The sequence below is a fragment of the Urocitellus parryii genome, chromosome 3, assembly GCF_045843805.1.
Source record: "Urocitellus parryii isolate mUroPar1 chromosome 3, mUroPar1.hap1, whole genome shotgun sequence".
NCBI classification, from domain to species: Eukaryota; Metazoa; Chordata; class Mammalia; order Rodentia; family Sciuridae; genus Urocitellus; species Urocitellus parryii.
The window spans coordinates 217,275,498-217,297,073 of record NC_135533.1 but is presented as its reverse complement, the minus strand read 5'-3'; the positions used below and the strand labels follow the sequence as shown (position 1 = coordinate 217,297,073).

The window sequence follows — 21,576 nt, the reverse complement described above, 5'->3', positions numbered from 1 at the left end:
GGACACCACTGACCCCACAGCAGCCACAGGGAGCCATCAGGTCTGTGGCGCGCAGGGTGGTGCTGTGGCCAGCTCCAGCCGTCCCCAGAATGGCTCCCAGGGACCTGCAGAGTCGGCTCCCGGCCAGGGGTGTTCAAGGGTGTGTGTCGTGGACTCCCAGGCTGTATCCTGGCCCTGCAGGATGCTGGGCAGCAGCCCTAGCCTCCATCACTGTGGTCAGCATACCCAGACGCCGCGTGTCCCTGGTTGTGGCCAGGTGTGTCCTGGGAGTCCCGTGTGAGCTGTGGCAGAGGGGACTGTTTTCTCTGTGAAATGCTAGGTGTCCAGCGGCCACTGTGCTGTGTCCCAGGCACCAGGAGTGCGCCCTAGAGGAGGACGGCCCCACCCCACCCCAGGGGCCTTCTCTGCTGTCTCTGGTGTGGACCTGTCCTGGGCCTGTGGTGGACGCCTGTCCTGGTGTGTCTGCAGATGGAGGATGGCCACACGCTCTTCGACTATGACGTGCGCTTGAACGACACCATCCAGCTGCTGGTCCGTCAGAGCCTTGCGCCGCCGCCAGGCCTCAGGGAGAAGGACGCGGAGCTCTCGGACACCGACTCCGGCTGCGGCCTGGGCCAGAGCGAGTCGGACAAGTCCTCCACCCACGGGGAGGCGGCCACCGAGGCGGAAGGCAATGCTGAGCAGCAGGAGGAGAGCACTTGGGAGGAGACGGAGCTGGGGCTGTACAAGGTGAGGCTGCGGGGCCCCTAGGGGCCAGCCCTGCCCTCCTCCCTCCCACCCACCCCCTCAGGCTGCCCTCCTCCCTCCCACCCACCCCCTCAGGCTGCCCTCTCTGCTGGTCACTTCGCTCCTGCCCTAGAAGCGGCCAGGGCAGTCCTCGTGCTCCTGCAGGAGACCATGGTCCTCTGGGATTCCTTGGTGACCCTCTAAGGGTGGAGCCTAGCATTGGGGCAGTAGCTGTCCCCTGGGGCCAGTGTGGTGGCTCTGACGTTTCTGAATTTGCTGCCCTCGTGGGTCAGGAAGTGCCTCCCAGGAAGACCTTACTCTAGAGCTTCCTGATCAGCAGGTGGCTCTGCTCCAGGCCACCGGCAGCCAGGACTGGATCCAGGAGGTGACCGTCTGCTGCTGTGGCTCCAGGAGCTGGGACTTCTCGTCTTGGGTGATTCTGCCCCAAGGACCCTGGGCAGTGTCTGGATACTCGTGGGTGTCCTGACGTGGGGCGGGAGAGGCCAGGCTCACTGCCCCCAGGGGGCAGCCCAGCCCCAGTGTCCCTCCCACGTGGCTGTGGCAAGTCAGTGTCCTTGTCCCCAGGTCAACGACTACGTGGACGCCCGTGACACCGGCATGGGCGCGTGGTTCGAGGCTCAGGTGGTCAGGGTGTTGAAGAGACCGCCATCTGGGGACGAGCCCAGCAGCTCCACCGCCGGCTCGAGTCCCGAGGAGGACATCGTTTACCGTGTGAAGTACGACGAGTGAGTCTCCAGGCGCCCTGGCGCCCTAGGCTGCCCGCGCCTCTGGGTCCAGCCACGCTCCACGCCGTGGGGGACGCCGACTGGCATCTCATCTCTTCCCCCAGCAGAAGCTCTGTGCCGTGTGGTCTTTCTCTGAGCGCCTGCTGTGTACCCGGTTCTGAGCAGGTGCAGGCGTGGTCCCTGAGTGGGCGCTAGGCCATCTGGGCCACCTAATAGGACGCTGTCTTTCTGGAGGCTTAACTTCCGGATCTCCCCCGTCCCAGGCCTGGAGCCTGGAGTCCAGGGCAGGGAGCAAGGGCGGGTCTGTGGCCCGGCGCATCCTGGCCTGCGGACAGTCTTCTCACCCGTGACCACACACGGCTCTGCCCCTCCCTTGAGGTGCCCCCGCCACTGGGTGAGGGCCTTGCCTTCCTGGGAGGGAGCTGTGACCTGCACCGTGGCGCCAAGGCTCCTCCTGCTGGTGGCCCGTCCTTTCCGGGACAGCGTCTGGCCTCCTGAGCTCAGGTCTGTAGTTAGGGGAGAAGGAATCGAGGCGCTCCTGCCGGACCAGAGCCATGTCCTCTTGTTGGGGTCTGTAAACTGACCGAGGGCCGACTCTGGCCACCTTCTGTTTTTTGAGTGAAGCTTTATTGAGACGCATTGGCACCTGTGGCTCACGGTCGGTGGCCTGGAGAGAGCCCTTCTGTGGGCCCGGCAGGAGCAGCCTGCTGGGCGTGGCGTGGCCCCGGGCTGCCTGGGGCTTCCTTGAGCTGGGCTGTCCGGTGCCTTCCACATGGCTAGGGGGATAGCCCTTAGGGAGTGGAGGCTCCCTGTGACACTCCGTGCAGAGCCAAGGTCCCCGTGCGTGCGGGAGAGGCTGGCCCCACCCCGGGATTCCTCTGTGTTGGCCTCTCGGCCACAGTGGTGGTGGCACCACCTGCCTCTGGAGGTGGGAGTGAGGTCAAGGTGTGGGCAGGGCAGGCCCCTGAAGGGTCTGGAGGAAACCCTGCCCCCGCCTGTCCCCGTGCCCGGCAGCCCTTGTCCGGCAGTCCTTGTCCTAGGCTGTCACCTCCTCGCGTGTCCCCGTCTCCTGCTCCAGTGTGACCTCACCTTGGTGTGATGCCATCTGCGCACTATTTCCAAAACAGGCCCAGAGCCCTGTCAGGGTCCGGCCTCCGGGAGGACCGCCGCCTGCCCAGTGCGCCCCGCATCTCCAGTGTGGCTCTCGCGGCCAGCTGGTGTTGCAGTGCAGCCTGTTCTGCACCAGCCTTGGTGGCGGCTGAGGGCCCAGCCTGACACCCTGTGGCTCCGGGTCCCACAGGATGTCAGGCTTGCGCTCTTCTCGCAGCTACCCCGAGAACGGCGTGGTCACCATGAGGCCCAGGGACGTCCGCGCGCGCGCCCGCACCATCCTCAAGTGGCAGGAGCTGGAGGTGGGCCAGGTGGTCATGCTCAACTACAACCCCGACTTCCCCAAGGAGCGCGGCTTCTGGTACGACGCCGAGATCACCAGGAAGCGGGAGACGCGCACCGCGCGGGAGCTGTACGCCAACGTCAAGATCGGGTGAGCCGCCGCCCGGGGCCAGCTCGGGACCTCAGCGGGGATTCCAGTCTCTCCTGACCATCCTCCGAGGGCAGGGTGAGGCCCAGGGCCTGGCCGAGGCAGGTCCCTGACCGCCAGCCCTCAGGGGGCCCCCGCCTGGGCTGCCCTCCGTTCCTGTGTGTAGGGATGAGGTCTCATGCCTCCCTCGGGCCGCTCCCAAACTCCCAGGCTTGAGGGGTCCTCCTGCCTCTGCGTTGCTGGGACCATAGGGCCTGTGTGGCACCTGGCCTGTCACCCTCTCGTGGCCCCCCCCTCCAGCCAGCAGCAGTGTCCTCTGGGTGCCAAGAACGTCCCGTCGGTGGGGGGGTGTGGTGGTAGGTGGTCTCTGCGGTCAGCTTCCCCTTCTGCTTGACTTCCTGGGGACACACGCTCCTGTTGCTTATATCAGCTGCTGACCAGTGTCCCCTGGCAGGAGGACCACTGTCCCAGCCGTCCACTGGCTGGGGCGCGTGGGTGTCTTGAGGTTTGTTTGTTTTCTGTGGTGCTGGGACCGAGCCAGGGCCCCATGCCCGTCTCCCGCTGGCGGGTTCACGAGGAGCAGGGTCAGTGTGCGAGCCTGGTGTGGCGGTCGCTGGTCTGGTCAGCACTGGCCTCAGGACATGAGCAGGCCGCGCTTGCTCCCCTGCTCCTGCTAAAGCTGGGCAGCTCGATGCCCATCCTCTTTAGGCTCTGGGGTGACCGTGGGGGTCTGGATACTTTTGAGGAGACTGTGTTTATGAATCCGGTTTCTTGAATGGTCCAGAGGCCGTCCGGCCTGGGCTGCTGCGGTCCAGTCGGGGTGCCTGGAGTTTTGAAGGAGTTGCCCCTTTCCTGTGAGCAGAGGGGCCACGCTCCTCCTTCGGCCCTCTCGAGGGCCACCCTCCCCGTCTGTGGGACCAGCTGTCGTGTCCCGTGGTTCTCTCCGTCTCTCATGGGCCTTCTGGGCAGCCTGCTCTGGCCTGTTGCGGGCGGCCCTGCTCTCTAGGGCTGGACGTAGGACTGTAGACCATGGCGTTGAACAGTGCTTTCCTTTATTTTATTTTTTGTTTTTGCGAGGTGCTGGGGGTCCAACCGAGGGCCTCACGCGTGCCAGGCAAGCGCCCCACCACTGAGCCACGACCTCGCCCACCACTGGTTTTCTTAATTGCATTTTAAATTTTTTGAGACTTTCTCTGACTTGTGGCTGATTTTGAAGATTGTTGCTTAGAGGTTTTCCCATTCTTTTTTTTTTTTTGGTACCTGGGATTGAAGCCAGGGGCACCTGACCACTGAGCCACATCCCAGCCCTGTTTTGGTTTTTATTTTGAGGCGGGGTCTTAAGTTTCTTAGAGTCTTGATAAGTTGCTGAGGCTGGCTTTGAACTCATGATCCGGCCTCAGCCTCCCAAGCCTCCGGGGTTGCCTGCTTGGCTTCCCATTGTCTTTTGATTAGTGATTCTTGTTTGACTTCTTCACGGTCAAGGAACATCTCTGTGTGGTTTTAAGTCTTGAAGTGCGTTTTTGGCCCAGGATGTGACCTCTCTTGGTGACTCTTCTGTGCTGCTCAGGGTGGACGCCCTCCTCTTGCAGGCTGGCTCTCTTGGCGGGTGCTCGGGTCGTGTTCTCGCTGTGCCCTCTATCGGTGGCAAGGGAGGGGGAGTGCCTGGCTGTGGGGGGGGTCTTCCTGCTCTCCTGGCACCTCCCGCCGAGGCTGGCTGTTCAGTGTGTCCATGTTATGATCAGACGTCTTCCTGGCAGCTGGTCACCTGTCCTGCTGCGTCTGTCTCCAAGGATGGGTGCGCGCGCTGGGTGCCTGGGCGGAAGCAGAGCACTGGGCCCCGGGGCTGCTCAGCCCGTCCCCTGCCCTCGCTCCCTGGCCCGTCCCCTGCCCTCGCTCCCTGGCCCGTCCTCTGCCCTCGCTCCGTGCTGAGGACGTGTGTGGGGGACGTGCACTTCTGCCTGCGTCTCCTTCTAAACATGGACTCTGGAAACGTCAGCCTCACACGTTGTCCCCCCTGGGTGTGGCTGATGGCCGTGTCAGTCCTACATCGTTTACTGGACAGAAGGGGCTCTTGGGTGTTTTCCGGGCAGGTGGGTCAGACTCCGTGGTGGCTCTGGTGGAGAGCCCGAGTCAGGCTCCAGCTCCCGCGGTGCACACCACCTGCCAGGTGCGCCACAGGATGACACTGGCTTGCCATGTCCTCGTGCGGTTCAGGAGGGATTGGATGGGCAGGAGGTGCGCCAGGCCCTGGGCACCTCCTGGCCCTCGTAGCGGCAGCCGTGAGCCGGCGGTGAGGAACCTGGTGGAATGTTCTCATGTTCCCCTGTCATCCCCCAGAGGTGACGCTCTCAACAACTGTCGGATCGCCTTTGTGGACGAAGTCTTCAAGATCGAGTGCCCTGGCCGCGGGAGCCCCGTGGCCGACAACCTCACGAGACGTGAGTCTGGGCCTGGGCGCACGCGGCCTGGGGGCTCGGGCCGTGCGCCGGCCGCCCCGCGCCCTGACCCCGCCTCACTGTGCAGGGAAGAGCGGCCCCTCCTGCAAGCACTGCAAGGACGACCCCAACAAGCTGTGCCGCATCTGCGCCTGCCACAGCTGCGGGGGGCGCGAGCACCCCGACAGGCAGCTGATCTGTGACGAGTGCGACATGGCCTTCCACCTGGACTGCCTCAACCCGCCCCTCAGCAGCGTGCCCATCGAACCCGAGTGGTGAGTGGGCCGCAGCCCGAGGTGTGGCTGGTGGCCGCGGGGGCTCTCTGCAGCCCCCCGTGGGTCTGGGACTCGGCAGAGACACGGGGCTCACTGCTCTGGTGTGTGCCAAAGCAGCCTCTTGGCCACGGTGTTCCGGGGGGCAGGTGGCCGTCCTGCTGGGCCCTGGGCCCCCTTTCTTGCCTGCAGGGGCCCTGCTGTCCTGCCCCCACTCAGCGGGGTGGGGAAACCCGCCCTGGGGGACAGAGGCACTTGCTGGGTCTTGCCCCGTCCCATTTGGCTTCTGATTCACTGTCCCTGTGGGGAGGGACCCTCAGCAGCAGGGGCCAGAGCCTGCTGTGGACAGGACTTCTTCCCCGGGGGGTCCACCCTGTTGCATGTGGCAGTTGAGATCCCCGAGGTGACCCAGAGTGGGGTCCTGGGATGCCTGTCCCCATTTGGGGGGGGCACAGAAGGATGGGTGCGGGAGGGCAGCGTCCGGCCTGGAGGCGGAAGGACGCGTCTGCTCCCACAGTCGTCCGCCAGCTGACACCCAGGTGGTCACAGGTACTGCCCCGACTGTCGGAATGACGCCAGCGAGGTGGTGCTGGCCGGCGAGAAGCTGAAGGAGAGCAAGAAGAAGGCCAAGATGGCCTCGGCCACGTCGTCCTCGCAGCGGGATTGGGGCAAGGTAGGCCGCTGCCGCCCCGCGCCCGCCACCCTGAGCCCCTCCAGCGGGCGCTCACACGCGGTTCCCTTGTTTCCCTGCCGGACAGGGCATGGCGTGTGTGGGACGCACAAAGGAGTGCACCATCGTCCCCTCCAACCACTACGGACCCATCCCTGGCGTCCCTGTGGGCACCATGTGGCGGTTCCGAGTCCAGGTACCCGAGGTCCCCGCGCAGGCTCCCCCACGTGCTGGCCTCCAAGCCCTCGGGGCTGCCGGGCCCATCTGCAGGTCCGGCAGTGGCAGGCGGTGCTGGGACAGGCCCCGAGGGCACCTTGGCTGGTGGGGAGGGGCGGGGGGGGGCTCCTGCGCTGCCGTGGACAGGGGTGGGTTGAGTGCGTGTCGGGGCCTGCTCTGGACCAGGCCACAGTCTGTGGTGACAGCACCTGCACCTGGTTGACTGGACAGCTAGGATCTGTCCCCCTCAGACGTGGGCCAGGTGGAGGGGCAGCTGCTTTGGCACCGCTGACCAGGGCTGGGGGGTCTGGGCTGCGGTCTTGGCCTCCACCCACTCTGTGTCCCCCGGTTTCTTGGTGTGGAATTGGCCAGGATGAGACCCACTCAAGTGGCAGAGGGGAGGGTATCCCTGGGGTCGGCAGGTCCAGACAGGCCAGGAGCGCAGGGCAGTGTCCCCCGCCCCCGCAGCCAGCCAGGCCTGACAGTGACAGGCTCTGAACGTCTTGGGCTGAGCGGCTGCCTGAACCCCGAGTCTGCCCGGCAGAGGTGGCCGTTGGCCAGTGTCCTCTGAGGCGCAGCTTCTCCTGTGTGCCCACTGCCGGGCTGGAGGGGTGCCCTCTGGGGCTGGGCTGGGCCTGGCCGGGCCGGGAGCTGCTGCAGGTGGTGGGGTCCAGGGGCCTCGGGGTCTCTGCCGCAGTTGGGGCCAGAGGTGCCTTTTTTTTTAAGAGTTTTTCAATGTTTATCTGTTAGTTTTTGTTTGTTTATTTGTATGTGGTGCTGAGGATCAAACCCAGCGCCCGCCCCACACATGCCAGGCGAGCGCGTGACCGCCGGAGCCACATCCCCAGCCCCCATTTGTTTGTTGCTGGGTTTGCAGGTCAGCGAGTCGGGTGTCCATAGGCCTCATGTGGCGGGCATCCACGGCCGGAGCAATGACGGGGCCTACTCGCTGGTGCTGGCGGGGGGCTACGAGGACGACGTGGTGAGTGGGGTGTTCTGGTTGTATTTAGTCACTGGGTGAAGCCGGGCAGCCCTCCCTGGAGCCACGCTCCAGCCCTTCCCCTTTTGAGAAAGGGCCCTGCTGCATGGCTGAGGCTGGCCTCAATCTTGAAGATCCTCCTGCTTCAGCCTCCCGAGCCGCAGGATGGCGCGCACACGGCCCGGCCTGCTGTTTCCCTTTCTCCTTTCCCTTTGTGGTGCTGGGGGCAAAGCCAGGCAGGGCCTGGGCTTGTGAGTGGCCACTCTACCCACTGAGCTGTGTCCCCAGCCCTTGCTTTATTTTTTAATTTTTATTTATTTTTTTTAAAGAGAGAGTGAGAGAGGAGACAGAGAGAGAGAGAGAGAGAGAGAATTTTTAATATTTATTTTTTAGTTCTCGGTGGACACAACATCTTTGTTGGTATGTGGTGCTGAGGATCGAACCCGGGCCGCACGCATGCCAGGCGAGCGCGCTACCGCTTGAGCCACGTCCCCAGCCCCCCTTGCTTTATTTTTAAGTTGTGAATACATAGTCTCAGCTGGCGTGCCTGTCCCAGGTGGGCTCCCCCACCCGTAGTCTTGGTCACCTGGGGTCCACTGTGGTCCAGAAACATCACGTTAAGTCTCAGAGCCCCAAGTCCATTTTCCTTTTTGATATTTTTTTGTTGTTGAGGGGCCTTGACTTTCTGGTTTGTTGTTTGTGGTGCTGATAGTCAGACCCGGGGCCTCCCGCAGGCGGGCGTCCTGCACCCCCCACTGCACCCCCCAGCCCCCAGACTCATGGTGAACAGTGCACACTGGGGGGCAGCAGGGCCAGTGCCTTGCCGTGGCCGTCCCCTGTCCAGGCTTCGCGTGGACAAGCTTCCTCCTGTCACTCCCCGGTGGCTGTCGGTGGTCCCCTGACCGTCCCAGACGGGATGCTTGTGTGGGGTCGCCCTCTGCCACCCTCTGAGGCCCTGAAGTGCCCGGGAGGCCTCGTGCCCTGAGTTGGCTGTGAGCGGGGGCATCGGGAGGCCGGGGCAGTTGTGGTTGCATCTTGGCTGTAGAAGTCCTGGCCAGGGAGGGACTGGACCAGCGCGGGGAGACGCCTCGGGCAGTGTTTGGCCCCGTCTGAGGCTCTGCGTGGCCACGGGAGGTCTTGGGACACGTCTCGGTCAGGTTTCGTGTCCCTCTGACCTAAATACCTGACAAGAACAACTTGGAGGATTTGGTCTTTCAGGGTCAGATGTCATAGTCCACAGGGAGCCAAGTCCACTGCTCTGGGCCCAAGGGGCGGCAGCCATCATGGCGGAAGGGCCCCATGGAGAACCTCTCAGCCCGAGGCGGCCAGGGAGCAAGAGAGGGAGCAGGGCCATGGGGCGGAGTCGCCCTGCCAGAGCCTGCCCCGCCCCCGCCCCCTGCCCACCTGCTCGCCTTGCAGTCGGTCCCTCAGGTGGGCAGGGACTGTTGAGGCCACAGCTCCCCCAGCCCAGGCACCTGGAGCTCTCGGGACCCTCCGACCCAGACTGTCGCAAGACCTCAGCTGGCGCACACATGTGTGCCGTGCCACAGCCGTCCCCACCACAGCTCCAGGCTGAGCCCTCGGGGCTCCTGGGAATGGGTCCTGCGGTGTGGCCGGTTGGCTCTGCCGCTGGCCGGGGCCTCTGGACGGAGTGCTTCCCTGCTCCTGGTTCCTGACCAGCCGTGGCGTCGCTGGGTCCCCTGGGTCCCGCTGGGCACTGTTCAGATCAGCCCGGCTGTTCTGCACTTTGGGTGGTCCTAGGACCTGAACCCAGGGCTGCTGCCCCGCTGAGCCACACCCGTCCTGCTGCTAACCGTGAGATGGGTCTTGCCTGGAGCTCGGGACCCCTGCCTCAGCCTCCGAAGGCTGGTCTGCTCTCAGCCACGCGCCCCAGCAGGGTTCCAGGTTCTGGCCTCCACACCCCGGCTGGCTCCTCTCCTCTCTGGGCTGGGCCGGGCGCGTGGCTGGGCTGCAGGCCGCCTGCCCTGTGCGGGGGCTCACCGCCCTTCCCGTCTGTTGCAGGACCATGGGAATTTTTTCACGTACACAGGTAGCGGTGGCCGCGACCTCTCTGGCAATAAGCGGACTGCAGAGCAGTCCTGTGACCAGAAGCTCACCAACACCAACAGGTGCGTGCCAGGGGCCTGTCTTGTCTCCCCTTTCCTTGATTCTGGTCTAGGCCTGGCGGCAGGTGCAGGAGGCCTGCGGGGCATGTTGGCTGGGACGTGGGGGTCGATCAGAGGGACAGAGTGGCCGCTCTCCATGATGGCCAGATGGCCATCGTCTCCAGCTCTGAGGGCAAGGGCCTCGCGCTGCAGGACCGCAGACCCGGTGTGAGTGAGGGTTGGGGCTCGCAGCTGCCCTGCAGAGGCCGGGAGGTCGCCGCGCCCTGACCACGGGACAGCTGGGCTTCTCGGCATGAAGCTCATCACAAAGCCTAAAGGAAAGAGCGAGAGATCTCATTACCTAAACCGCATAGAGTGTCTCGGTGGCACCTGTACACAGGGCTGATGACCGTTGAGGAAAGTTGGGCACCTTCTATACGAGGATTGTTTTTTCTATGTAAAGGGCTTTTAAAATTTCTTTTAAATGTATATTTTCATGTATATATTTTTATTCTCCCATGGACCTTTATTTTATCTATATGCAGCACTGAGAATCAAACCCAGGGCCTCCATGTGCTAGGCACGCGCTCGACCCCTGAGCCTGAGCCCGGCCTCTTGTCATTTCCTATGGAATAGGCTCGCCTAGCCTGTGTTCGATCCTCAGCACCGCATAAAAATAAACGAAGTAAAGGTGTTGTGTCCATTTACAACTGAGAAAATATTTTAAGAAACCCAAAAACCTGAAAGAAGCTGGGCGCGGGGGCCGCGTGCGTAATCCCAGTGGCTCAGGAGGAGGATCTCGAGTTCAAAGCCAGCCTCAGCAACTTAGTGAGGCGCTAAGCAACTCAGACTCTGTAGATAAAATACAAGATGGGCCTGGGGCTCCGAGGTGGCGCGCCCCTGGGCTCAACCCCTGGTGCCCTCCACCAAGGAAAAACACCACTGGGAAGAAACCCAGGTCAGGGATGGTGGCTGTCACCTCTAACCCCAAGTCCTCAGGAGGCTGAGGCAGGAGGATTGCAAGTTTGAGACGCCTGGGTGACTTAGTGTGACCCTGTCTCAAAACAAAAGCAAAGGACTTGGAAATAACTCAAAGAAATGCCCAGTGACCACGAAGAACGGTGCCCTGCAGCGGCCAGAGCCCTGTGGGTGGAAGCAGGGCGGGATCCCAGGCACTTCCCTGTGGAATCGCCCTCCAAGTCCAAAACGCTCTTTCAAAGCTCACAGTACTGAGAAGTGCTAAGGCAGGGACTAGAATTCCGTTTTTGTAGAAATACAAATTGGTACCAAATGTCTGAAAAGCTCTGTACGGAGAGCCTTGTCAACGTCCCTGCTGGCCTCGGGTGCTACTCTGAGACTGAAGAGTGAGGGACGTGGTCTCCCCAAGCAGCCAGTGACGGTTACCGCGTAGCCAGACCGTGGGGGGCGGGGGGGGGGCGCTCCACCCTCCTTGGGGGCGCTCTGGTCCCAGGGACTGTTAAACATGTTTTCAGAAACCAAGGGAGCAGCTCAGACGCCGCACGTGGGCTGACATCTGGGCACAAACCTCTCGAGTCCTGTTGCAGAACAGGGCTGTCTCTAGAGACTGGTGGCTTTTTTCTCTCCAACCTGATGAGGTGGCCTCCTGGCCCTGGCAGTGCCCAGCCCCACCCTGTGTCACCAGGAAGCCTCCTGTGTCTGCACCTCCTGGCCACGTGGTGTGTTGGGCTCCATCCACCATCCAGGCTCGAGAAGAGCTGTTCATGCTCAGCGGGAGGCCAGGGGCGGGAGGCCCAGGGTGGACAGGGCCATGCTTGCTCTGTGGGATGCAAGGCGGATCTCTCTGGAGACCTGTCTAGGTCCATTCCCATATGTGGTGGCGGCGGCATGTCGCTCTGCCCGCTGTCGCCGTAGCAGAGGCCTCGGGATGGGTTCTGGCCCGGGGTTCTGGGGGTGCCTGTCCCTGGTTGGGTGGGCCTCTAGGAGGGGCAGTGGGAGGTGGGACAGAACCATTTCCCTCATGGCAGGAGGGAATGGGCTGCCTGCACTTTGAGCCTTCAAGGCCTGGGCCTCTGGGGACCCCACAGGTCCAAGCTGTGCAGCTGCGGTCCCTGGTGTACTCGGTCTCTGCGCCCATCTTCCCCTGGTGGCCTGCCCACCCGGTCTCTTTTTGTTTTTTAATGGCTCTGGAGCCGAGCCCAGGGCCTCGCTGTGCTGGGCAAGCCGTCAACCACGGAGCCTCGCCCTGGCCCTCCGTATTCTGTGACAGCCTCTAGGTTGCCCAGGCTGGCCTTGAACTTGAGACCCTCCTGCGGTCTCCCAGTTGCGCTGGCTGTGATCACCACGCCCCCAGGTTCAGCAGGCTCACCCCAGTAGTCCCACCTGCAGGGACGGGTTTGCAGCACCAGTCCCCGCTCAGGCTCCTGCCCCTCCTGGGGTGTGCTCCAGTCTCCATGTGGCCCGACTGTCCCCGCAGGGCGCTGGCTCTCAACTGCAGTGCCCCCATCAACGACCGAGTAGGGGCTGAGGCCAAGGACTGGCGGTCGGGGAAGCCGGTCAGAGTAGTGCGGAACATGAAGGGCGGCAAGCACAGCAAGTACGCGCCCGCCGAGGGCAACCGCTACGACGGCATCTACAAGGTGAGCCACCGCAGGCGGCCAGGCCCCGCGCCCAGGCCCCGAGGGCCTCCCACGTCCTGGCCTGGCCCAGCCTGATGGCTGCCCCCCCGCAGGTCGTGAAGTACTGGCCTGAGAAGGGCAAGTCGGGCTTCCTGGTGTGGCGCTACCTCCTGCGGAGGGACGACGACGAGCCTGGGCCCTGGACCAAGGAGGGGAAGGACCGCATCAAGAGGCTGGGGCTCACCATGCAGGTGCGTCCTAGCCGGGCCACTGTGGGCCTGAGCTCGTGCTGCATGTCGGCCACCCTGCGGCCCACGGGGCACCCGGCTGGGCTTCCCTGCTGGCTGTGGCCCTCAGTGCTCTGGCCACTGGTGTCGAAGGTGCAGGTGGCACTTGGGTCCTCATGCGTGAATCCTGGGGCAGAGCAGACTGTGGCTGTGCTGTAGGGAGGACAGCCCTGGGAGCTCCCTGCCCCGCCGCTGGGAGGGGTCCTGCTCCTCCCCTCGGGGCTGCAGCTGAAGGCCAGGACTGTTTAAGGAATCTTCATTGCCAGTGGGAACCTGATAGCACCTACCCCTGGGGGTCACAAGGGGTGTCATTTGGACGTGTCTGTGCAGCAGGGGAATTTCAGAAGCCCGGGCGCTGGGACGGGAATGGCAGATGCAGGGAGGGGGACTTCAGCTCCTGCAGGAGCAGGAGTCTTGTGACTGTTCTTGCTGCTCCCCGAGCATGTCGAAGAGGCCGCAGCTGCTGTGCTTGTCCAGACGGGGTGTCGTGCACCTCCTGGGCTCTAGCCCCGTGTCCCTGCGTTGAAATGTTCCCAGGACTGAAAACTGGGGACTTCAGGGTCGGAGTCCAGGGTTTCTTGATAAACAACACTGGAGAGTCGGAGGGGAGTGGGTGGCCTTGGAGCCAGGGTGACAACCAATCCGTGTGGTCGGGAGTGAGGAGCCCACTCCGCCTGGCGCCAGCTGGTGGGCTGCGGTGCGTGGGCCAGGCTTCCTGTGGCGCCAGGTCACGGGACGGCCAGGGCCGAGTGGGGCCTGGTGTGAGGTGCCTGCCTGGGCTGGGGCGCAGGTGAGCGGTCCCACCTGGCGGGGCAGTCCCGGGTGGGGCCAGGTGGGCGCTCCTCCACGTCCTGCTGCCTTCTCCAGGGGTGGCACTGGGCTGGGCGGAGCTGTCCCCATCCACCCGAGTTGCTCCGGGGGTAGCATCCGGTGCCTGTGGAGGCAGGGCCGGGGGTGCACCCAGCAGCGCACATGGGCCCGTCTCTGGTGGGCCCGTGACCGCTCGAGGGTCCGCAGCCTGAAACCGCCCCCTGCCCTTCCCCCTCCAGTACCCCGAGGGCTACCTGCAAGCCCTGGCCAACAGGGAGAGGGAGAAGGAGAACCGCAAGAGGGCAGCCGCGGGCCGCGCGTCCCCCCAGCAGGGCAAGGGCAAGTGGAAGCGGAAGTCCACAGGTGGGTACCGCCGAGCTCCGCGGCCCTGCAGGGGTGCCCGCCGCTCCTGACCCCTCTCTCCCCCAGGCCAGGGGGGTCCCGCGACCCGCGCCGCCAAGAAGACGAGGCTGGAGCCCTACAGCCTGACGGCCCAGCAGCGCAGCCTCATCGGCGAGGACAAGGCCAACGCCAAGCTGTGGGGTGAGGTCCTCCGCTCCCTCAAGGACGGCCCGGTGAGTAGGAGATGTCACCCACAGCTGTCACTTAGCGTGTGTGAGCACAGAGTTCAGAGACATTGGGGTGGGACGTGTCCTCCCCACTTCCCCCATCCTTGCCCCCACCGGCTCCCGCCACTCGCAGCCCATCAGGCTGGCTCTGGCTCTGGCTGAGACTCTGGACGTCCTAGGGGTGACCTGCAGTGTGTCCTGCCGGGTCTGGCACACCCGGCTGCAGTGTCCCTGTGTTGTGGCCCGTGCGGTGTGCCCTTCCCTGTGGTGAGCCCCAGGCGCCCTGGCTGGGCCCCGCCGGGCACCTTCCCTCCGGCACACACCTGGGCGTGGCTGTGTCCCCGCAGGCAGGCCGCGAGCTGCAGGTCCAGCTCAGCTCCCTTAGGGCCATCCTAGGGACTTTGGGGTGGTGGCTGGTTCTTCCTTTGGCTTCCTGAGGAGCCACCCAGCCAGGGACATCCCCTTTGCTCCCTCTGCCCTCAGCGGGCTAGTGACCTTGAGGGGTCGCTGTGAGTGACCGTCGGGGCATCTTTGCCATCTTTGCCCTGGCGGGAGCTGGCTATCCTCAGGTCACCTTCAGCATCACCCCAAGCCTGAGACCTGCCCTGGGGGTGCCCTGCGGGAGTCCGTCCTCGTCCTCCGGGCTTGGTCCGCCGGGGGCCGCTGTGAGTGGCCCAGGGGCCTGAACAGCGCGGCCTCTGCTGCCAGGTACCAAGGCCCAGAGGCCACCGAGGCCATGGGGCCAAGGTCAGGTGTGCCAGGACTGGTTCTTTTTTATCCCAATGGATGCAACTCCTTTATTTTTATTTATTTTTTATGCGGTGCTGAGGCTCGAACCCAGGTCGAGCCAGGGGTCACACGTGCCAGGCCAGTGCCCTACAGCGGAGCCTCGCCCACCCGAGGACGGGTTCTTTTGGTGGTTCTGGGGAGAACCCCGAGCCCCTTTTTCTGTTTCTGAAGGTGCCTGTGTGGTCACAGGGCCTCTGCCTCCTGGGGCACCTGGGGCTGGAGCCTGTCTGACCCCCTTCCCAGCACCGCAAGGCACCCTGTGGGGTGGGTGTCTCCTCCTGGACCCATCTGCACACTCCTTGGGCCTTGTAAGGCGACATATTTGCAGACCCCAGGGCGGGGCTGGGGCTGGGGCTGGGTACCCTGGAGGTCCCCCTGTCTTCCCGCTTGCTCTGGCCCCGTGGTCCGCGGAGCTGGCCTGCTCTGTGGACCTCCCCGGGCCTCTCTGGGCCTGTCCTCCGAATGACGGAGGTCTGGCCACGGCCCCTGGGCAGCGTGGTGCCTCTGGTTCCCGAGAGCCGTGGAGGGTGGCTGCCAGCCAGGCCTGCGGCTCACGCCCCCTGGTTTCAGGTGTTCCTGAGCAAGGTGGAGGAGACTTTCCAGTGCATCTGCTGCCAGGAGCTGGTGTTCCGGCCCGTCACCACCGTGTGCCAGCACAACGTGTGCAAGGTGAGGGCGAGAGGAGCCACCCCTGCCCACAGCTTGTCTGCCCAGTGTCCCTTCCCCAGGTCCTGCTGGTGGCTCTGGCCTCGCTGGGTCCTCCCGTCCTGGTGCTCCCCTGCTCTGAACCCTCTGTGCCCCGTAGTGCTCTGCTGGAGCACAGCTCCCGGGCTCTGGCTGTCCCAGCCTCACCCCCAGCCTCACCCACCAGCCTCTGGAGCTGCCTTTCTCCTCTGCTGGCCTTTTACTGGCTGGGGGCCCAGGGCAGGGCAAGGTGGCTGCGGCTGCCTGAGGTCTGGGGAGGGAGCGCTGAGGGCAGGAGGAGGCCTTTCTGGAGGAGGTGGCTTTATCCTGACAGGAAGTGGCTGTGGTGGGGAGCAGCGTCCCAGGTCCTTAGAGCAGTGAGGCTGAGGGGCAGGGAGGTCAGGAGGCTGGAGTGGGCCCTCAGATGGGCCTCAGCAGGCCTCTCCTCCCCTGGTGTGTGCTGCCAGCACCACTGAGGGCCAAGACTGTGTGTTGAGGGTTCGTGGGTCCCAGCCCTGGTCCCCAGGCTCATCTGCCTGTTCCACGTGAGCACAGCCCGGGGAGGATGGCTGCCGGGGGAGGCAGGTGTGCTGTGAGGGCAGACAGGGCAGCTGGTAGGTCTGGCCCGGTGGGCATCTGGGAAGGCCCTCTAAGGCAGTGATAAGCCTGGCAGGTGGTATGACCGCAGTGCCAAGGCTTGTCCACACCCTGGGACACTGGGCTGGGGTGGGTAGCAGATGCTGAAGAGCAAGCCTGGGGTCAGGGGGGACCTCTGCCTCTTGAGAAGGCGGCTACTGCTATTGGCCGTGGGGAGATACTCTCTCCAGCCAGGGGAACTGGACACACAGAGCTTCTCCCCGCTGTGTGTCTTGCAGGACTGCCTGGACAGGTCCTTCCGCGCCCAGGTGTTCAGCTGCCCGGCCTGCCGCTACGACCTGGGCCGGGGCTATGCCATGCAGGTGAACCAGCCGCTGCAGACCGTCCTGCACCAGCTCTTCCCCGGCTACGGCAGCGGCCGGTGATGCCCAAGCACTTCCTGGCGGCCCCTCCCTGTGGGGCTCTCCCCCCGGTTCTGTTTTAGTGGCTTAACTTAACGTGTAGTCTCCCTAAAAAGGCTTGTCTTCCTTTTTTTTTTTTTTTTTCTTTAAACAAACCATGCATTTTCAGGAATTTCATGTTCTGGCTGGAAGTTGGATTTCTCAGTGTTGGGTTCAGCTTTTGATATATGAAGCCTGCAATGTATCTGCAAAACGGGAAAAAAACAACCCCAATGTTTGAGGATGGACTTGGCAACCACGTGGCCTGGGAGCTGCGTCGGTTACTGCTGTGAAGTCCTCCGAGGTTCCCGCCACCGACCAGCAAGGTCCCAGCTGCCTAGAACAATCTCTGCAAGGTTCGTGGCTCTGGCCCCCAGTCAAAGCCAGCGCCTCTTCCTGCGGCCAGCAAGGTGGTCTCAACGGTGGTGGCTGTGGCCCAGCGGACCGCCAAGAAGTCCTAAAAGAGGACGGCCTGCGGGCCACCGGCACACCCTCAGCGTTCCCCTGGTGCCTGCGACCCGCCTTTGGAGCCCCTGTCCCGGGAGCTACCTCAGCTGGACTCGCTCCCCGGAGCTGGGGAGGCCGCCCCCAGCCGCGTCCAAGTGCCTTGGCTCCCGCTTTCCAGAGACGGGGCTCTTTGCTTTCAGCACTGAACTGTTGGAAAGTGGACCGGGCTCTGCACACTGTGGCCGTCCAGTTCTCCCCGGCGCTGGGTGGGTACCGGATGGTCTGGGCCTAGCCGTCCCTTAAATCCAGTTTGTGATTGAGAGTTAGGGAGGGTTTTTCTTTTGTTTGTTTCTTTCTTTTTTTTAAAGAACACATTTTTAAATGAATTTTTTTGTAGTTACTGTATATGTACCAAGAAAGATATAATTTAGGGTTGGTTTGTGTTGGCTTTTTGTTTTATTTTGTATTTTTTTTGAATGGTTTGTTAATTTTTCTAACTTTACCAAAGTTTGCAGCTAATACCTCAATGGAACTGGGATGTTTTCAATCAGAACTGCAGACAGACTGGAGCAGGAGGGTTTTTAAAAGGGCTTTTTTTCCTTGCTAGATTGTTGACGAGTTAGGGAAGAAGCACCGAGACCTGTGTAGGCTTTTTCTGAAGTTCAATGTTCTTTGTCCAGACTGTAGATTCTCAGAATAAACCTTCTCCTCAGATGGATCTGATCGTGCGTCCTCTTTGCCACTTTGCACCAATGATCTCATTTCGCTTCACAAACCCCAGGAGAGAAAGCCAGGCAGGAGCGTCACCCGCACTGTGCAGATGACAGCAGACCTGGGAGGCGGCCTCTGCGCGGGTCCTGGCTGCAGCTCAGGGTGTCAGGGTGCCGGGCTGTCTGCCCACCGTTGTCGGTGGAGCTGGCCGCAGGGTTTTTTGGGATATTTTTTAGTTGTTGACGGGCCTTTATTTTATTCATCTGTGTGTGGTGCTGAGGATCGAGCCCAGTGCCTCACATGCCAGGCAAGCCCTCTGCCACTTTCTCTACTGGGCCAGAGAGGATCAGTGCAGACTCGCCAGTGGAGCCTGGTCACGCCAGGGCCCAGAACTGCCCTCCGCCACTCTGCCCCTGGGCCCCAGGCCTGCCTGACTCCACACTGGGCAGGAGGTCCGGCTGGAAGGGGTGTGGTCTCCCAGAAAGCTGTGGGGGCCCTGCTCCTTCCTGCAGCAGCCCCGTCCTCACCTAGGTTTCTGCCCACAGAACAGGATGCGAGGGCACGAGCTCTGCCTGAAGTCGGTGTCGCCAGATCCGTCGACCAGGGAATCGGCCTGGCAGGGGCTTCTCCCACTGGACCCCCAGAAATGCATTTGTGATTTTATTTTCTGGCACCACACTGGGGAGCTGGGGATTTAACCCTAGGGTTTCTCGATCACTGGGCTGTTTCCTCAGACCTGTCTTGTGACAGGGTTTCTTGCTGAGTTTGGCCTTGAACTTGGGATTCTCATGCCGCAGCCTCTTGAGTAGCTGGGATTATAGGCATATAGCACCATGCTCTCCTTGGTATATATTTTTAAAAATATTTATTTCTTAGTTGTAGTTGGACACAATAGCTTTTATTTACTTTTATGTAGTGCTGAAGATCAAATCCAGGGCCTCACACATGCTAGGTTAGGGTTCTACTGCTGAGCCGCAAACCCCAGGCCTCCTCAGTGTATTTCTAAAATTTATATTTTAAATGTGGGATCCAAATGTCCTTTTTGTGTGTGTGTAGGGGGGGGGGGGCAGGTACCAGGGATTGAACAGGACACTGAGCCACATTCCCCAGCCCTATTTTGAATTCTATTTAGAGGCAGGGTCTTGCTGAGTTGCTTAGTGCCTTGCTGTTGCTGAGGCTGGCTTTGAACTCATGATCCTCCTGCCTCAGCCTCCTGAGCCACTGGGATTATAGGCGTGGGCCACTGCATCTGGCCATGCTTTTTTTTTTTTTTTTTTCCATGCATGAAATTAACCCATAGGGGACGGGAATCTTTGTAAAACAGTGGCCATTTCTTGGCTCTGCACCTCAGGAAATGAAGGATGGAGACAATTGGAACTTGAGCACTGGTTCTGCTGACTATGATATCTCAGGACCAGGGCCAAGAGGGTCTCATGCCATTTTTAGGGAGAGATCGCCAAGCACGATTCCTGGCCCCAGGCTGCCATGAGATCTGCATGTCTGCAAAGAATGGAAAAAAGACAAATCTTCCTAACATGAAAACTTTTTTAAAAAATATCTTTGTTTTATTTATTTTCATCTGGTGCTGAAGATCGAACTCAGCGCCTCACCTGTGCGAGGCAAGCGCTCTGCCTCTGAGCCACAACCCCAGGCCCCTAATGTGAAAATTTTCTAACAAAAAAAATTGAATTACTTAGTAATCCCTCAAATGTACCCAATCTCTAGATTCAACAGTTGTTAATGCTAACTTTTTTTCACATAAGAGATGCTATTTAAAAGTTAAGCAATCCACTAAGTTCTTCTAAGAAATAAAAATTTCAGTCTGAATTCCAAAACATTTAGAGGGGACACCTGGAATTAGGAGAAGGGCTGCCTGGGATGCCGTCCCATCCCACGCCTGTGGTTCCCACTGGTTTGGGAGCTTCTCGAAGGCATTTACTATTTGCTATTTTTAAAATTAAATTTAAATTCCACAAGGACTACATGAATGTGGTCCCACAGGAATTTTAAACACCCAGAACAGACTCAAATCTCCTTTGACTTTACTAAGCATGAAACTTTCTTCTCCTTCCCCAAAGATTTAGCCTTCTCAGCTTGGGGGTGCATTTTCTGGGCACCTGACACTATGGTGCCCAGAAACTCCAGGGTCCTGGTTCCCAGGTTTCCATGATGTCTTGTTGAACACAGAGCCATTCTACAGCTGCTCAGCGACAGTGCGGGAGATAGGCCAGGACAATGCTGTGAGACGCAGATCTGCCCCATCCCCATCCCCCACCCTCCAGCTGCTACTCAGTACCCCAGAGTACCAGGTGCCCCAAGTTACTTACCCAATCCCCTACAGATGGATATTTAGAGCAGCTGTAGTGTGCAAATGGTTCAGAGTGGCACCACTTTCAGGGAGAACTGCTTGCTGTGTTTTAGAAAAAGTCAATGGGCTGGGGTTGCAGTTCAGTAGTAGAGTGCTTGCCTCAAGCCAGAGGTACTGCGTTCAATCAGCACCACGTTAAAAAAAAAATAAATAAAAACAGAGATAATGTGTTCATCTACAACTAGAAAAAGTCAAATTGCCCCATTTACACCCCTGTCCTTACCAGCAAAATGGGAGCATGCCCACACCCCTGCCTGGTCCAGAACGCAATGATGATGATGATGTCAAGCCTCTATTAAATGCTGGCTATATATGAAGCCACAAAATCACACTCTGGCCCAGAATGCGCAGGGAGGGCGATTCTAGGCTTATCGCTGGAATTGGGTACTGAGTTTCCAAATTGCAGGGCTAAGCTTGACAGAAACCAAGGCAACTCATTTTGCAAAGGAGGACAACTGAGGACATGAGAAATGCGTGCCTCGGTCCACTTAATTCCTACAACATCCCCAGAAGGGGGGCAGCAGTATGTGGATGTTGTCAAGTCCATTTCACAGGGGAAACCGAGGCTCAGCGAGCTGACTTCGCTGGAGGCCACCCCAGGGAGGCATGGGGTCCGGCTAAGCTTCCACCCAAATAAAGAAGGACCAAACTCCTTCCCTACACCTTAGGAAACTTGTTGGGCGGACACCCAACTTGATTCCGAAGGCCTGGCCCTTTTTTGCAAAGGTTTGCTGACCTGCTTTGGGGGTGTGAATGCTTGTTGGTGGACCCTATATTTTGCCAGTCCTCAGTCCTTCTCCTTTGCAAAATACGTTGCTTTTGGTGCTCTGTTTCCGCGTTCGGCACGTCTCAGGTTTATGGAACTCGGCGCCCAAATTCCGGCGCCGGTTCTCGAACCCCCTCTGAAGAGCTCCGGGCCCGGTGCTGATGTTGTGCTGGTTCTCACGTACTCAGCCGCCGCCTGATAACCAGGGCGGGATCCGGAGCCATCGGGCAGTGATTGGCACCCACCCCAGCCAGTCGGCGCCTGGGGCCGATCCTGCAAGCCAATACTTGCTTCCCTCCGTGAGGGTCGTGGGGCGGTCCCTAAGGCGCCCTTGTCAATCCGAGGCACAGTCACCATTCGGTTGGTCTCGGCCGCTTTGGCTGGCGTGCGTTGTATCCAATGAAAGCGGAGCCGGTCCGTGGGCACGTGAGTGGGCGCCGGCGTGTCCCTGCACTACGGCCAATGAGGAGGCAAGGCTGGTGCCTGCTCCTTCCCAATCGCAGCGCGCGGTGGGCGGGCCGTGCGGTGTTGATGGGCCCGGTGGAGGGGAGGGGCGGAGCTGTCAGCCGCAGCCAATGGGCGCGCGGGCGTGGGCTCCGCGGCCAATGGCAGCCGGGGCGGAGCTGGCGCGCCGCCTCATAAGCCCCCCCCCGGGGCGCTCGCGGAGGGCTCGGCCGCCAGCGACCGAGCGGGGCTCGGCCCGAGCGGGGCCTGGGGGTGCGACGCCGAGGGCGGGGGAGCGCGCGCCGCTGCTCCGGACCGGGCCGCGCGCGCCACCTCAGGTGAGCCCGCGGGGAGGCCGGCAGCCGGCCGCGTACGAGC

The 21,576-nt window shown here is 61.5% G+C and overlaps 2 protein-coding genes and 1 long non-coding RNA gene across 8 annotated transcripts in view; 2 read left to right on the top strand and 1 right to left on the bottom strand.

The window, feature by feature from the left end:
• The window catches only part of Uhrf1 (ubiquitin like with PHD and ring finger domains 1), a 32,927-nt gene extending 15,304 nt beyond the window's left edge, over positions 1-17,623 (top strand). The window contains exons 5-19 of one of the 2 annotated variants that reach the window (XM_077796616.1): positions 469-729; positions 1,312-1,472; positions 2,800-3,015; positions 5,350-5,450; positions 5,536-5,722; positions 6,269-6,392; positions 6,478-6,585; positions 7,483-7,587; positions 9,607-9,713; positions 12,145-12,307; positions 12,400-12,537; positions 13,623-13,746; positions 13,813-13,958; positions 15,312-15,410; positions 16,301-17,623. In XM_077796616.1, coding sequence (XP_077652742.1) covers positions 469-729; positions 1,312-1,472; positions 2,800-3,015; positions 5,350-5,450; positions 5,536-5,722; positions 6,269-6,392; positions 6,478-6,585; positions 7,483-7,587; positions 9,607-9,713; positions 12,145-12,307; positions 12,400-12,537; positions 13,623-13,746; positions 13,813-13,958; positions 15,312-15,410; positions 16,301-16,447 — 2,187 coding nt within the window. In that variant the 3' untranslated portion in view covers positions 16,448-17,623. Of the gene's footprint in view, positions 1-468; positions 730-1,311; positions 1,473-2,772; positions 3,016-5,349; positions 5,451-5,535; positions 5,723-6,268; positions 6,393-6,477; positions 6,586-7,482; positions 7,588-9,606; positions 9,714-12,144; positions 12,308-12,399; positions 12,538-13,622; positions 13,747-13,812; positions 13,959-15,311; positions 15,411-16,300 lie in introns of both variants that reach the window. The other variant, XM_077796615.1, reaches the window with a different exon arrangement.
• Positions 17,624-18,731: 1,108 nt separating this feature from the next.
• On the bottom strand, positions 18,732-20,897 carry LOC144253591 (uncharacterized). Its single transcript, XR_013343311.1, has 3 exons — positions 20,725-20,897; positions 19,948-20,102; positions 18,732-19,120 (listed from the first exon to the last, which is right to left on the bottom strand). It is a non-coding gene; the product is annotated as an uncharacterized LOC144253591 (long non-coding RNA).
• A 540-nt stretch (positions 20,898-21,437) lies between these two features.
• The window catches only part of Kdm4b (lysine demethylase 4B), a 110,281-nt gene continuing 110,142 nt past the window's right edge, over positions 21,438-21,576 (top strand). For all 5 annotated transcript variants that reach the window (XM_026404320.2, XM_026404317.2, XM_077796614.1 and 2 more), the window contains exon 1: positions 21,438-21,536. The gene's annotated coding sequence lies outside the window, so the exon portion shown is untranslated. The remainder of the gene's footprint in view (positions 21,537-21,576) is intronic.